This window comes from Lipotes vexillifer, unplaced genomic scaffold (genome assembly GCF_000442215.2).
Source record: "Lipotes vexillifer unplaced genomic scaffold, Lipotes_vexillifer_v1.1 scaffold182, whole genome shotgun sequence".
Taxonomy (NCBI): Eukaryota; Metazoa; Chordata; class Mammalia; order Artiodactyla; family Lipotidae; genus Lipotes; species Lipotes vexillifer.
The window spans coordinates 8,244,225-8,259,707 of record NW_006798798.1 but is presented as its reverse complement, the minus strand read 5'-3'; the positions used below and the strand labels follow the sequence as shown (position 1 = coordinate 8,259,707).

Here is a 15,483-nt window from a genome sequence, read left to right as displayed (position 1 = left end):
ACTCTATTTATTTGACCGCACAGCAGGTCACGTGGGATCTTAGTTCCCCGACCAGGGATCAAACCCATGACCCCTGCAGTGGAAGTGCAGCATCTGAACCACTGGACCACCAAGAAGTCCTGGAACACTCCGTTTAAAATTACAACCGGCCCACACTCCCAACCCTCTTTAGCTAGCTCTAGTGTATTCCTCTTCCCATAACACTAATCACTTTCTGACACACTCAGTGATCTCCTTATTTCCGACTTTAAATGGCTGAATCCACCACAGGAATATAAGTTGCAGGAGGACAGGGATCTTTGTCTTCTTGTTCACTGTCTTATTCTCACCCCCTAGAACAATGTCTGGCACAATGATTAGATGAGGGGAGGAAGGAGAAATGAATGAACTGGGTGCCTTTGTGAAACTGCAGCTAGGGCGGGGACGGGGAGGGAATTCTCCGTACCCAGATGGGCGATAAACTCCTGAGAAATGTCCATCCAGCGGAGCAACTGCTGCAGGAAGCCAAAGGCGAACCGTTTCTCAATGGAAGACGTGTCCAGTTCCATGTCCTTAAGGCCCCTGCGTGCAGGCAGAGCGAGAGGTCAGCCCAGATGCAGACCCGCCGTGTTCCCTGCCTCTTTCCAGTTCGGCCTGGACTCCCCCAGGCCCCGCCTCCGCTTTCCAGGCCCCACCCTTCTTAGGCTCCTCCCTTCTCTGGCCCCGCCTCTGCCCCCAGGCCCCACCCCTCTATGGCCCTGCCTCTGCTCCCAGGCCCCACCCCCATCATCTTCCTCTCTCTGTCTCCGCCTCCGCTACCTAGGACTCACCTATCCCAGCTTTTGCCGGGATTCCCCCCACTTGCCCTACCCCTCCCGGGCCAACCTTCCAGCCCGCTTGCCTGGTGACCGCGTAGCCGTTCATCTGCAGGAACTTCAGCAGCTCCTGGGCCTTCTCTCTATCTCGTGCCTTCTCCTTGGCCGTGAGCGTGTCGTAGGGAACCAGCAGGGGGTGGGTCCCACCACCTGGGGCAGCAAAGACCAGAAATCAGGGGAGTGGGGGGGGGGACCCAGGCTGCTCATTGAAGTGGTTCCTGAAGTTGAGGGTGTGCATAATTATAGTAATAAAGACAGAGATAAAAATAACCAAACACTGCTTTCAGAGGCTCCTCACATCCTCACCACAGCCCTACAGGAGTAAATGCTGTGATTATCCCCATGGTAGAGACACAGAAACGAAGGTTCAGTGGGGTGAAAGCAACTGTTCACAGTCACACAACTCTATCCCAGGCCCTTATGACTCCGGAGCCTGTGACTAGGGGACTACGGCGAAGGGGAGTCTGTGCGGCGTGGGGTGGGTGCCTCACCCTTGGCTTCCAGCTCCTGTTTCTTCTTCCGTCCCCATGTGTTGTGGTAATTTTCCGCCAGTTGTTCTGCCATGGCCTGGGAGAGGATGCAAAGGGTCAAAGCCCACATTCAGAGGATGTCTTCCTCTCCCAACAGACACCTCCAGTCCCCAAATAAAGGGTCAGAAGACTCACCTGCAGCTCCCGGGACAGGGTAACTCCGCTGAGGTCGGGGGGCTGGGGGTTGTAGCCTTCCCGCGGATCATAGGTCTGGGGAGACAAGGGAAAGATGGACGGACTAGCAGGAAGCCCAGCCCCCAAGCCAATTTATCCCCCCTACCTGGCCCTACACCCCTCCTCTGTGCCCTCCCCTTAAGTCCCTGTCTCTAAGCCACCCTCCTCTCTTCTGCCCTTTGCAGTTCTTCAGACCCATGCCCTCTCCCTTCCCAGATCTCTCAGCCTTCTCCTGCACCCCCTCCTGGCCTTCCCCCTTCCGCTGACCTCACCTTTTTCCCCAGTGGCCCTTATCCCCCTCTCGACCCCACCTCCTGCCTGGCCCCACCCTCTCCTGGCCCCGCCCATTAGTCCAGCCGCTCACCACCCCCTCATGACCCCGCCCCCTGTCCCAGCCCCGCCTCCACCTGGGCACTTTGGGATATCTTCCGGGTTTTTTTCTTCTCCGTCTTCTCCTCCTCACCCTCCCTGGCTTTCTCTATCGTCCATTCCCAGGCAATCATGGCCTTCAAGGACTCCTTGATGGGCCAGCGGTAAATCTCTTTGTCCTGGGGTGGACAGGAGGGAGTGGAGTTGGTGGCATGGGGTGAGAAGGAGGTGGAGGTAAGAGCCCCTGGCTCAGCCTCACTGGCCTCCAGTGTCCCAAAAGGGGAAAGCCCTGACCATGTGGCTAGGAAGTGGTCCAGTCTGAATTCAATCCCAGGTGTCTTACCTGTTCTGTAACAGAGCTTCCCAGACTCTCATTATACCCTTTTATACATGAGACTCAGAGAAGTTAAGTTGTATGGTCCAGGAATCAAACCCAGTCTCTCCAACTCTTTCTAAGAGAAGGGACACTAGGAGTCTGGGGTCTAGGGGAGGCAGCCAAGTTTGAGGAAAGGTAAAGTCCATGGATGGGGAGCCTTAACCCACAGATCCAGCTAGATCCAAGCCCATGAAGCTGCCTCACCCCTCCCTGATCCCCCAAATTTTGGACCCCCAACTTGGGCGCCAAGGCTTGGTCACCTTCTCCGAAAATGTCTTGTAGGGCCTCAGCATGGGATGGGTCTTCAGTTCCTCATCTATGTTCTCCCCATAGGACCAGTTGTTCTGGATCTGGAGGTGGAGAGGGGACAGGCGGGGGCAGTGTCACTATGGAGCTGGGCATGGGAGCAGGATGAGGTGTGGACACACACTGAGAGGGAAGCCTGGAGGGGCTGAGGGTTCCAGAGGAGGCTGTGAATCCCAGGAAGAGTTATGGGTCTCAGGGAAACCTGGGGCCCTCTGGGAGGATCTGGGTATGGGGGAAAGCTGGGGTATTGAGGAAGGCTGGCAGGGGTGGGGGCTCCTGGGGAGGGGAGGACCATGACGCCAACCTTGTCGAAGGCCCACTTCTCGTGTGTGTACTCTGCAAACTTGTTAATGAAGGAGTCCAGCTTCTCTGGGATGATCACACTATAAGTAGGGTGGGGTCAGCAGATATTAGGGCTGTGGCCCCTCCTTCCACCTCTGAAACCTCTCGTTCTCCCAGCCCCCAGGCCCTGCTCCTGCCCCCAGGCCTCACTTGAGGGTCTCCACAGGCCGAGGATCAAAGTTGCCTTCAGCGTCCACCGTGGCCTTTTTCTCAGCCTTGGATGAATATGAGGCGTCCACGTAGTCGGGGGGCAGGGCCCCTGCGATGGCACACAGGCAGGGCATAGCCATGCGGTACAGCTCTGGGTCATATTTCTGGGGAGGTCAGGGCGGGGGGGTCACTGCAGGCCTGACGGAGCCTTCAAATCCTGGAGCACCAGGACTTCAAACTCACCCCTCCAATCATCACCCCTCTTTCTTGAGCCCTCAAACGTGAAGTATGGTCTCTCTCCCTGAAACCCAAACCTCAGACCCACCTGGACTCTCAAACCACCCCTATGTTACCCCCTCCAAGCCCCCAAACTAGAGGCCCATCCCCTCTTCCATAATGTTCAAACCAGAGACCCAACTCATAGATTCTCCTAGATCTAAACCTGCGGAACTGCCTCCCTCCCTGAACCCCCAACTTTGAGGATTTCATTCTGGATCCCTGACTTCGGGCCCCAGACCCTCCAAACAGGCTTCTTTTAGGGCCCTTGGGTGCCCAGACCTTATGGGCCAGAGAGTCAAAGATGCCCCAGAAGAGTTTACGGGTGAGGTGCAGCTCTTCCTCCGAGGTGACCCCATAGTTGGCCCAGCCTGTGGGGAGGCAGTAGTACTTCCAACAACGCTCATAGTGGTTGGTGAGGAGCTGGGTGGGAACAAGAGGGGGACATACAAATGAGGGGAACATAAACAGGTGGCAGGCGAATGAAGGCCCCGGGGTGGGGGTGGGAGGTGCCAGTGCTTTTAAATTATGAAGGAGGTGTGGGTTATGCAAATGATATGCTAATAAAGGGGGAAAGGCATGCGTATTGGGAAGTGGTCCTGGACAGTTTATTATGTAAATTTGGCACTCTAATTCAGAGTCAGGATGGGCATTAAATCAGAGCTGGATTTGTCTGGTGTTCTTTATACAAACAAGCATGCAGATATTAATCCATGGGTAGGGCTATGTGCAAATGGGCATACGGATGAAGTCATCTGTGCTTATGTGAATTAACATGGCAAATAGAAACATAGGCAGCACCCCATGCAAACACGTGGTAGCTGGGAAGAGAGCCTCCACCAGCCAATATGCAAATTTGAAATGGGGGCTGATTTAGATGTATTACGCGAAATAGTTAAAATATCTGAGTTGGGGGTATCTCCTTATGCAAACTAGCATGCAAATGAAAAAATAATAGGAGAGACAGTGTGCAAATATTCAGGATAGCTGTGGTACTATTTACTCAAACAAATGCAGTCATTTGAATAGTGGAAGGCCGGTGGTCTAAGCATGCAAATAAGCATGCTAATTAGAAAAAGTGTGCCCCACGCAAATACATGCTAATTAAGGTGGGGGTTGGCTCACTGTTATGCGAATTAAACGCTAATTAGGGAGTGTTAGAGGCACCAATGACGCAAAGTGAATGTTAAAGAGGTTTCTATGGGGCCCGCTGCCCGCGCGTTTTCAGGTTAACTGGCCTGGGCGGTGTGATACAAATGAGCCCCATAGTCCGAGAGCGGACCAAGCCGGTGGGTGGAGCAAGCTGGTGGGTGGAGCATGGAAATACGCAAGCTGAAGAGGGCTTGCCCTCACCTTGAGCGGCATCTTGGCGAACTCGTTAAGGATGGGCACGTCGAACACCAGGCGCCGCAGCAGGTGCTGCAGCATGGACGGGCGGATGTACCTGCGGGGACATGCACGGGGCGGGGTTATCTCACCCTGAGGCCCGCCCCACCCGTAGCCCCGCCCACCAGGGTCCCGCCCCACCTGCAGAGCGCCATCAGGCATTCCTCGATGACGTCGCGCTGCGCCTTGGTGAGCGAGCGGCCGCGGGACAGGCGGTACACCGTGTGAAGCATGGAGTCCACCATGATGGCGCGATGCTCGGTTCCCGCAAAGAGTGGCGCACACTTGGTGATGAGCGGCAGCACCGCCAGGCACAGGTAACGGTTCAGCGCCAGCGCCATCTCCGTGGTGCTGAAAGTGGCCTGGGGCGCAGGGTGGGGACATCAAGCCCTGACCCCCGCCCAGGATAACTCTGGGCAAATGACCCCGGCTTCTGATCTTCCCCTGAAACCTGCTTCTCCCATACTCCACTACCCTTAGTACTTTGGACTATGCAAAATTTCAAATACACGCAGAAGTCCAGGAGCCAATTAATGAACCCTCATTACCCAGATTAGGCTGTTCTGCAGATACCCACCTTCTGCATGCTTTTCCTCTCTACCCTCGCCTTTTTTCCTGTAATATTTCATGCAGCCCCCAGCCACATATCATTTTATCCAAAGATACTTCAATATGTATCTCCATTCAGACAAGTATCAATACTTCTATTTAACATTCCATGCTGCCATTATCACACCTCACAGAATTAACGAAATCTCTTAATAATCATGATCAGCTTTCTCTAATTGTCTCAAAAATGGCTCTGCATTTAGCTGCGATTGTTTGGATCAGGGCCCCAGGAAGACCCCCATACTGTACTTGGCTGACGGGTCTCTCCATCAGCAACTGTTCCTTTTCCTCCCCCCCCCCCTTTTAAGGCTATTTATTTGCTGAAGAAACTGAGTCATGGGTCCAAAGGAATTTCCTACATTTTGGCCTTGGCTGGTCGCTTCCCAGTGGTGTCAGTTAACTTGTTCCTCTGCCCCCTGTATTTCTGATAAACTGGTGGTTCTAGATTCAAGTTCCGGGGTTCCCTTTCCCAATAGGGTACAGTCATTTCTCCCATCTTAAGAAGAGCCTTCTTTTGACCAAGTTCACCCAGCCAGCACATCGCCATTTCCCTGCCTCTTCTGTCACCAACTTGTGTAGACTGTCAACACTCGCTGTCTCCAATACCTCACCTCTCAGCCTCTCTCTGAGAGGGGCTCTCTCTCTCTCTGTTTATTTATTTATTTTTTTGGCTGCACCGCATGGCATATGGGCTCTTAGTTCCCTGACCAGGGGGCAAACTTCCACTGCGCCCCGTGCAGTGGAAGCGTGGAGTCTTAACCACTGGACCGCCAGGGAAGTCCTCCCAGGCTCTCCTAAACCCCTTCCCATAAGGCTTTAGCCCCACCACCTCACTGAAACTGCTTGCTCCATTTGGCCAAACCAATGGTGAGTTATCAGTCTTCATCTGAACTTGGCATTGTCACCTATTATTATTGTTCTTGTTGTTGTTGTTGTGCATGGGTCTTTGTATCTCCACGGTGCTGAGCCATCACTGAGAATTCTTTTTTATAACCTGAGGTGTTGGAGATTTCCACCCACCCTTTCCCAGAACTCAGAGTTTTTCTTGGTTTTTGTTTTCTATCTTGATGGTGGGGGAGGGAGGATTATGATATGTACACAAGTTCAGAACAAACAAAAGTGCTGCCACTATTCCCATGACACATCCCACTCTGGAGGCCGGGAGAGTGGCCAGACTGCTCACCGTGTCCAGCGAGGCGGCCGCCCGCATGTCGGGCAGGAAACCCACATCTAGCACATGCAGCAAGAACTCCTGGTTCTCGATGCCGTACACGCGGTCCAGGAAGAGCACCATCGACGCCTTGTGGTCCGGCACAAAGGATGCCGACATCTTTGGCTGTACCAGTGCCCCATCTGTGGGCAAGAGAGCGGGGTCAGGGCTGCCCTTGGGGCCCCTCTGCTTCCTCCCCAGCATCACTCCCTTGCTGAGTCCCACCCCTCCACACCTTTGCCCAGGGTGGGGATCTGCAGTGGGAGGCTGATGATGCCCACGAGGTCGTCCAGGGGCACGAGGGAGCGCAGGATGGCGCGGATCCGCAGGGCCTCGCCTTTGCCGGCTTCGATTAGCTGGAGAGGGGAGGTGGGCATGTCATCAGGCACCCCCTGCCCCATATGGTCATTCCCCCATTCCATCCCTTCCCAACCCACTGGCAGGGAAAGACTCCGTCTCGTGGGGCTATAACTCTAGAATTCCCAGCCCTGACCCCTGCCTGTGCTTCTCCCTGCAGCCCTGACCACCACTGGCTTTCATTGCCTGATCTCGCGCACTGGACCGAGAGCTCTGTGAGAGCGGGGCCAGGGGCTCTCTCAGCCACTGGTGTGTCCCCAGCATTGCCTAGCCCAGGACCACACGCATAGCAAGAGCTAAATCAATGTTGTTGAATGTCTGAATGAAGAGGTTCGAGGTTGGCTGTGCCCGCCCCCCCGAGCCCAGCCTTCAGGTCTCACATGCATCTCTGGTGCACAGCGTCCCAGCAGGTCGATCAAGGCAGCGTAGAAGGACATGATGGCATGTCCAAGGTGCACCCGGTTTTCCTCGGGGGGCTCCTCCCCGAAGCTGCAGGGGAAGGCGGGTGGTGTGAGGAGGCAGCGAGGGGCTCGGGGAGGGTGGTGGTTCTGTCGAGGAAGGGGCAGGAGACTCACAGCTCACGCCGCCGGTCCCTGCGGACTCCTGGGCCATCCCTCGCGGGGTCCTCGGAGATGCGGATGGCCTCTTCGATGGTGGCCAGCAGCCCCGAGCTGCCCTCGCCCCGCAGGGCAGGCCCGAAGCACTCAGGCTTGCGGATCAGCAGACGCACCACCACATTGGCATTCTCCTCCACGCTCTCACCTGGCGGCTCACGGGGTCAGGAGGCCTCATGAGCCGCTGCCCAGGGTCCCTCCCTGGACAGCCCCTGACCTGGCACCTCAGGGGTGAACGTCAGGCCCCCGTTGACCTCCAGACCCTGCCCCGCACCCACTTGGAAGCATCCCTGCCCAGGCCAGGCCTGTGGGCCACACCCGAGGGAGGCTTTGGCCAGTGACCCCCCAGCCTCCCACCCTATTACCGCCACCCCTTGCCTCACCGTTGACGAAAACGGCGAAGCGCAGGAAGTCCAGGTAGCGCTCGCCGCCACAGGGGTTCCAGCCGATGTCTGGGTACCCTTTGGCCAGGAGTATGGGGCAGCTTTGGAGGCCACAGCCTGCCAGGTAGGACACCACCTGGGGGCGCAGGAGGCTCAGCCAGAGACTATACCCACACCACCTTCCTCCCCAAGGCTCAAGTCCTTGCCCACCCCTGGAGCTCCGCAATCCAATTTGGATCCCTCAGCAAACAATAACCCTCATCCTCCACCATCATTTCCCACCTGGACCATCGCAGCCACCTCCTCCCTGGGCTCACTGTTCCCTTCAACCCCTAGTCTGTCCCCCACACAGTCAGAGAAACCCCTACTGTCTCACTTAGGGCTAAAGCCAGAGCCCTCGCTGTGGCCCACAGACCCTCCACACAATCTGCCCTTGTCAACTCCCTGCCCTCACATCCTAGCACTCACCCTGTCTCGCTCTGCTCCAAGCACACTGCTCTCTCTGCTGTTCCTCAGACTCATCAGGTTCACTCCTGCCTCAGGGCCTTTGCACTGGCTGCTTCCCAGCTTGGAATGCTCTTCCCCCTCACGTCCATATGGCCCCCATCTCTTTCAGAGCTTTACCTGAAGGTCACTTTCTCAGTGAGGCTTTCTCTGACCACTTGTGTCTAAACTCAGACACCCTCCCGGCACTAGATATTTCTCTCCCTTGCTCACGTTTTCTCTTCCTTAACACTCGTCACTTAGCTAATACACCACATATTTTACTTCTTCATCTTGTTTATTATCCATCCTCCCAACTAGAATGTCAGCTTCACAAGGACAAGGATTTTTGACTCTCAATCACTGTCATACCCCTACTGCCTTGGATGGGTCCTGACACATAGTAGATGCTCAAAAACATTTGTTAAATAAATAATACTATAATAGTAGATAAGTGTTAGAGAGTGCTTACTGCTTTGTAAATGCTTTCGTGAGTTAACTTATTTAATCCTCAGAACAACTGTATGAAATTGTTTCTATTATATTCATCCTACAAATGAGGAGATGGAGGCCTGGAAAATTTAAGCCACTTGTCCAAGGCCACAGAGCAAGAGAGTGGGGCTGGGAGCAGGGGCGGGGAGTTGAATCTAAGTTGCTGAGCTCCAGAGCCCATGCCTTTCACTGCTACACACAGAAGCAGGGAGCACAGAGGGCCAAGAAACGTGCCAAGCCCACGTGGCTGGGGAGGGTGGGGTGTGGATTTTCACTCAGCCCTGTGGGCGAGTGACTGGGTCCTGTCCCTTTGCTGCAAATTATCCCCCTTCTGATTCAGTTCTGGACAATGCACAATGGCACCCATAGAGTGGGACCCAAATCATCAGGTGCCCCAAGGGGCCAGGTATGGGCCAGGCCTTCTCCCTCCACACCTTCTCCAGATCCTGCTCCTGCAACGCCAAGGCCAGCTCGTTGTTGTCGATGACGGAGGCAGCCGCCACATCCAGGGGCGTGGAGCCCTGCATGCCTGTGGGGGTGAGAGGCAGTGAGAATGCTCTTTGGAGGTGCCTAGCTGACTGTCTCACTTTTGCTTGCCTCACCTCCTCCACGAAGCCCTCCTTGACCACCCCTTTTCCAGCCTGGGTCAGGTGCCTCCTCTGACTGTGCTTCTCCATCCCAGGCCTGACCAGTCCAGGCTGACACTGTCTGGGATGGGTTTGTCTACCCCACTCCACTGTGAACCCCATTAGGGCCAGGGCCAGGGCCAGGGCTCTCTGGGTATCCCCGGCACTGCTCATTACAGGTCCAGATCCAGGGTGAGTTGAGAGTGAGCATTTGTTAAATGACTAAGTGAGCCAGCGGAGAGTGGGGCCAGCCTGGGTGGACCGCCAGGAGTGGGCTCGGGGTTCCTCACCCAGGCCGATGCCGCTGTTCTCCAGCAGGTAGCTCAGGTGGTCAAACATGGAGCGCTGGTTCTGCCGGCTGATGCGGCAGAAGTAGCAGAGGAAGCGGCAGCAGCTGGTCACCATCTTGGGGAAGCGGATCTCCTGGGCAAGCAGGGTGGGCTGGTGGTCAGTGCCTGCCCTCCGGGGCCCCCTCCCCTGGGCTCCCCGGCCCACGCAGCCCCCTTACCTTGGATTCGCCGCCCCCAAGGACATTCACCATGACCTCCATGACTGTCTCATGCATGCCCAGCGCCCGCATGAGGTTCGGGTGTTGGTAGAAGACCTTGTTGTTCATGATGTTCCTGTGGACAGGTAGAGTGCATGGAGGCAAGTCCAGGGAGAGCCTCCGGACCCTTGCAGGAGCCATCACCACCACTGTGGTAAAAGTTAACATTTACTGAACTCCTAGTCTGTGCCCGGCACCGCTCCCTTTACAGATCTGAACTCATTCAATCCTTATGTCCACTCTGGGAGGCGGGAACTAGAATTATCCCTCTTTCACAGACAAGGAAACCAGAGGATCCAAGGTGGGCTCCCCTGGGGCGGAGATCACTATCATGTTGCATGTTGTAACCCCAAGTGCCTAGAAAGGGCCTGGCACACAGTAGGTGCTCAATAGATGTTTGCTGAGTGAATGAATGAGGCTCACTTGGCACTGAGTGCTCAAGACTATTGTTATCATTATTATTATTACTGTTATTACTGCTGCATGAGCTCACTGAGGCCGCACCACAACTCTTCAAGATAAGCGTGGCTCTTCCCCAGTTTAGAGATGAAGAAACCGAAGTTCAAAGAGGGTAAATCTTGAGCCAAGAGTCACAGGTGAGTAGGAGCTGTTACCCAGGGGTAGGTGGAGAGGTAAGGGGGGTGTGGACATTACCTAGGGAGATGGGCTAGCTGCTGGGAGGAGCACACTCCCCTGAGGATGGGGCAGAAGTGGGGAAGGACACATTATCGCGTCCAGAGGACGTGAGCCGGTGGACAAGCTTGAGCCGGAAGGTCTCCCCTCCCTTCCCCGGGGACGTGCAGCGTCAGGGGAGGGGCGGGGCCTCACCCAATGCTCTGGATCATGAGGTTTTCCTCCTGGAGGCCCATCTGCACGATGAGCAGGGACCGGATCTGGCCAAGGCACTCAAGCAGGCTCATGGTGTCCTCCACGGAGGAGGGTGAGATAGTATAGGCCCGGGGCAGGGCACGCAGCAGCTCCCCGAGCCCATCGTACTGCCGGTGCAAGAGGCTGAACATGGCCCGTACCAGCTCGGGGCTCTGCACGAAGTCCTCTTGGGCCCAACGCACCACTGTGTGGGACACCAGCTCCTGCAGCGACTCTGGGAAGGGGACACAAGGGTAGGAACACTCTTCCTGGCCAGGGCCTTGAGCGAAAACGGTACAGAGGGCGCCCCTCTTTCCAGAGGGCTTCTCAGTTACTAACCACCCACCCCCCGCCCTCCCCCTGCCAGGAGTGGGCAGATTCTGGCAGATTTTGTTCTGTGGCTCTAGGAGTCTCCCTATCCTCTTCACCCTATACCCAGACTGTAAGTGCCCCCCTAAAAGCTTGAAGAGGGAAAAGCACTGCAAAGCACCAGAGCGTTATTCTGAGCACCTTTGAAAGTGCAAGTGGTAATTCCATTTGTTCTGTAAAAACACTGCTGATTTTTCATCATGGGAGACAACAGACACAAAGAAAAACTGTGAAGACTTTGGTGTCATCTGAAAATTGTGTCAAAAATGAACTCTTTTATTTTCCCTGGTGACGCCCCCAGGACTCTCCTATATCCAGCAACCATTTGTCTCCCTGTCTCTCTTTCTCTCCCAACCCTTTTTCTTCCCAGGATTTCTGGGAGAGAAGACAGATGTCTCCTGTGTCTCAGGGTCAGGAGAAACCTTCCTGCACTGGCACTGAATGATGGTGTCAATTCGTGACCTGTGACATGTCCTACCTTCCTTCCATCTGCTCTACACGATCTGGACCCATCACTTCTGACTTCATATTCTGTACCTCTCCTCCAGCTCACTCTGCTCCAGCCACACTGGTCTCTAAACGCACCAAGCATCTTCCTGCCTCAGGGCCTGTGCACTGGCTGTTCCATCTGTACCAATCATCTTTCCCCAGATCTCTGCATACCTCCCTCCCCCACTCCAACCTCTCCATCTTTGTCCCTCTCTCTCCTCTCACTCAGCTTTAGTTTTCTTCTTAATATGTGTGGCCATCTGACATTATGGTATATGTATATTGGTATCTTTTGGAATATTCTAAACTCCTTGAAGGCAGGGACTTTGACTCTTCCCCCTATTATATTCCCTGGCCCTGCCAACAGTGCCTGGCCCGGAGTTGGCCCAATAAAATTTCTTGAATGTTATAGAATAAACCCTCCACCAATGTTAGGGACTCTGTCCTTGTTATATGGTGTTAATATATAGTTTGCCTCATGACCCATGGGCCCAACATTTATCATGACTGCTTTCCTAACCCCTCAGCATAGGAATCATTTCACCAAGAAATAAGGGAGAAACAAAGAAAAGCCACAAGTACATGGAAGCCATGGTGGTGCAGGAGTTGCCCCATCCCAGGATGTATGCCTCTGCTCTGGCAGCCACGCACCACACTGTTCCAACACACACACTGTGCAGCCCCGACTTTGGGGCCACGCCTCCAGCAGGCCTCCCCTCTCACCCCTCTCTCCACTCCTCCTCTCTCATTAATACCCATCCACCCGTCCCTTGGGCTACTCCTGGTGGCCTGTCTTGGACCCAGGAACTCCCCAAGCGCAGGGCTGCTTGGTCCACCCCTGTGCCATCCCTGGTGGCCCCAGTCCTCACGGGGTCTGTGCTCCTCAGCAGGTGGCTCCTCCTCCGGTTTCCCCTCCTCCGTCTTCAGCAGCCGCACCTTCTCCAACAGGCTCATCAGGCGGCTGCCCAGGGTGGCTTCTTCCTCTGGTTCTTCCTCCTCCCCCGCCAGCTGAATTCCTGGAGGTGGTCAAGAAGGGAGAGCGTGTCATTCATCCGTTTGCTTATTAATCTGCTCTTTCATTTACTTCTTTATTCATTCATGTGTTCACTCACTCATTTCTCATTCATGTGTGCATTCATGGGGGTTTTCATTTGTTTCTTTATATGTTCATGTTTGTTCATTTATTCATTCCTTGAATCATTTGTCTTTTAAATCAACTATCGCCAAGTATCTTCAAAGAACTAAAGGAAACCAAGTCTAAAGTATTAAAGAGAATTATGATGACAATGACTCATCAAACAGAGAATATTAATAGAGGTAGATAATATACAAAATAACCATATAGAGTTGAAAAGTACAAAAACTGAAATTTAGAAAACACTAGAGGGGTACAACAGCATACTTGAGCTGGTAGGAGAAAGAATCAATGAACTTGAAGGTAGAACAACAGAGGTTATCCGGTCTGAAGAAAAACTAACAGAGCCTCAGAGACCTGTGGGACACCATCTAGTGTACCAACAGATGCATAATGGGAGTCCTAGAAGGAGAGATGAGGAAGGAGCAGAAAAATATTTGGAAAAATAATGGCCTCAAAGTCCCAAATTTGATGAAAAATATTAATCTACACATCCAAGAAACTTGGTGGCCTAGTAGTTAGGGTTCCTGGCTTTCACTGCCGTGGCCTGCGTTCGATCCCTTCTTGGGGAACTGAGATCCCACAAACCTCATGGTGCGGCAAAAGACAAAAACAGCTCAAGTAGGATAAATTCATTGAGCTCCACACCTAGATAGATCATACTCAAACTGCCTAAAGGCACAGGTAAAGAGAAATCTTGAAAGCCAGCCAGGGAAAAATGACTCATCACATATAAGAAAATCTCAGTAAGATTATCAGCTGACTTATGAGAAAAAATAGAGGTCAGCCATCAATCCCTCCAGCCATCCCTCTTTTCATTCATCCAACCAGTCAGCCGTCTCTTCACGCACTTCTTTATTCGGCCATCCTTCTCTCCATCACTTCACACACTCTTCCATCCAGCTATAGCCTACGGCCATGTGTCCACATATACATCCACCCAGATACCCATATAAACATATCCTTCCACTCATCATCTACCTGTTCACTAACATGTTCATTCATTCGGTCACTCATTCATTTTACCAACAGTTACTGCACAAATACTGTAGACATTTAAGATCAGGAAATCTTAGGAAAACTTCAAGACAGGGCTCAAGAGAAAGTTTGGGAGGAGGATTCTCTGATCTCCTCTCTTACCGCAGTGTGTCAGCAGGTCTTGATGAAATTCGAGCAAATCCTGTCGGATCTCTTCAGGAACAGGACAATCTTCCTCGTCGTCAGCATCTTTGAAGTGCAACAGCATGTTGATCTAGGGGAAGGTCAAAGATTAGAATGAGGGTCAGAGACCCCAGAACAGGAACTCTGAAGTTAAGGATCAAAGACCCTATCGTGAGTTCCTGTCTAAGGTCATTAGCGAAGAATATCTGGGCGACTAAAGGTTCTAAAGGAGTCAGGGTCAGTCTGCGGTGACTCAGAAGTCTGGTTCAGAGAGAGGTAGCAGAGTAACAGATAAGTATATGGGTAGGGTCAGAGATCAAGCTCAGATTTAGAGGTTAAGTGAGTGTCGTCAGTGATCAGAGTAAGGGGAGAGGTTGAGGTTGGGTTTAGACAGTAAGGCCAGCTGGGGTCAGGGGTCAGAGGACCTGCTCCTGGGGTGGGGAGCGGAACTCGCGAGTACGTCGGGCAGTCTCAGCTGCAGTCATGGTGAAGGCTTTCACAAGGATGCTGTAGCGGTCCCTCTGGTTGGCCTGGAGCTTGTCCACGTAGCGCTCTGCAAAGGCTGCAAGAGACTCTACACGGTGCTGCAGCTCTTGGTCACAGAAATACTCCAGCAGGTGACACATCTGTGGGATGACAGCCATGCAGTGGGGGGATGGTGGTGAGACCGTCAGGACTTCCTTGAAACTTTTCTCGCTTTCTCTCCCCACTCCGTAGCCCTGCTCTGGTCGAGCCCCCACTGTCTCCTGCCTGGATCCTCAAGCCGGCCATCTCCACGGTCTCATCCCTCTAATTCACCTCCCACGTGGAAACCAGATAGCTCATTCAAAGCCCGCAGCACTCCACTGCTTTATGCCCTTCCACAGCTCCCCAGTGCCTTGGGACAAAGTCCAGACTCAAGCCCCACCAGACCCTGTGTGTCCTAGCCCAGAGGGATGGAGGCTGGAAAACAGGAAGAATCAGCCCACCTGTAACTTAACAGACTCCGGCAGCTTCATCTGGAGCAGCCCCTCCTCCAAGTCTTCTTTGTCCCCTTCTGCCGCCTCCTCTTCCTCTTGTTCTGCATCTTCCTTCTCCCGTGCCTCTTCCTCCTCGTCCTCCTCCTTCTCCTCCTCGTCCTCCTCGCCCTCCTCGCCCTCCTCGCCCTCCTCGTCCTCAGTGAATACTTCAGGCTCAATCATCTTCAAGATCTGTTTCACATCCTCATCGCCAAAGATACCCATCACCTATGGGACAAAGCCTGGGTCTGTCACTGTGGCCTGCAAGGCTTCCATAATCAAGACCCAGCCTCACTCCCCAGATCTGTTTCTCCTGCACAGGCCAGATTCATTCCTGCATTGGCTGTATATGGCTCCTCTTACAAGCAGGAAAGGCACAC

General features: G+C 53.8%; 1 protein-coding gene across 2 annotated transcripts in view; it reads right to left on the bottom strand.

Annotated features, from left to right (window-relative positions):
• Nucleotides 1-15,483, bottom strand: part of RYR1 (ryanodine receptor 1) — a 117,724-nt gene that overhangs the window by 61,147 nt on the left and 41,094 nt on the right. For both annotated transcript variants that reach the window (XM_007471074.1, XM_007471073.1), the window contains exons 35-58: nucleotides 15,074-15,331; nucleotides 14,531-14,731; nucleotides 14,085-14,196; nucleotides 12,679-12,825; nucleotides 10,913-11,186; nucleotides 10,046-10,160; nucleotides 9,828-9,960; nucleotides 9,346-9,440; nucleotides 7,937-8,072; nucleotides 7,515-7,701; nucleotides 7,320-7,428; nucleotides 6,818-6,938; nucleotides 6,556-6,725; nucleotides 4,905-5,125; nucleotides 4,731-4,821; nucleotides 3,660-3,800; nucleotides 3,102-3,265; nucleotides 2,914-2,992; nucleotides 2,564-2,653; nucleotides 1,966-2,106; nucleotides 1,520-1,594; nucleotides 1,346-1,421; nucleotides 881-1,004; nucleotides 446-561 (exon numbers count right to left, since the gene is read on the bottom strand). In XM_007471074.1, coding sequence (XP_007471136.1) covers nucleotides 446-561; nucleotides 881-1,004; nucleotides 1,346-1,421; nucleotides 1,520-1,594; nucleotides 1,966-2,106; nucleotides 2,564-2,653; nucleotides 2,914-2,992; nucleotides 3,102-3,265; nucleotides 3,660-3,800; nucleotides 4,731-4,821; nucleotides 4,905-5,125; nucleotides 6,556-6,725; nucleotides 6,818-6,938; nucleotides 7,320-7,428; nucleotides 7,515-7,701; nucleotides 7,937-8,072; nucleotides 9,346-9,440; nucleotides 9,828-9,960; nucleotides 10,046-10,160; nucleotides 10,913-11,186; nucleotides 12,679-12,825; nucleotides 14,085-14,196; nucleotides 14,531-14,731; nucleotides 15,074-15,331 — 3,376 coding nt within the window. The remainder of the gene's footprint in view (nucleotides 1-445; nucleotides 562-880; nucleotides 1,005-1,345; nucleotides 1,422-1,519; nucleotides 1,595-1,965; nucleotides 2,107-2,563; nucleotides 2,654-2,913; nucleotides 2,993-3,101; nucleotides 3,266-3,659; nucleotides 3,801-4,730; nucleotides 4,822-4,904; nucleotides 5,126-6,555; nucleotides 6,726-6,817; nucleotides 6,939-7,319; nucleotides 7,429-7,514; nucleotides 7,702-7,936; nucleotides 8,073-9,345; nucleotides 9,441-9,827; nucleotides 9,961-10,045; nucleotides 10,161-10,912; nucleotides 11,187-12,678; nucleotides 12,826-14,084; nucleotides 14,197-14,530; nucleotides 14,732-15,073; nucleotides 15,332-15,483) is intronic.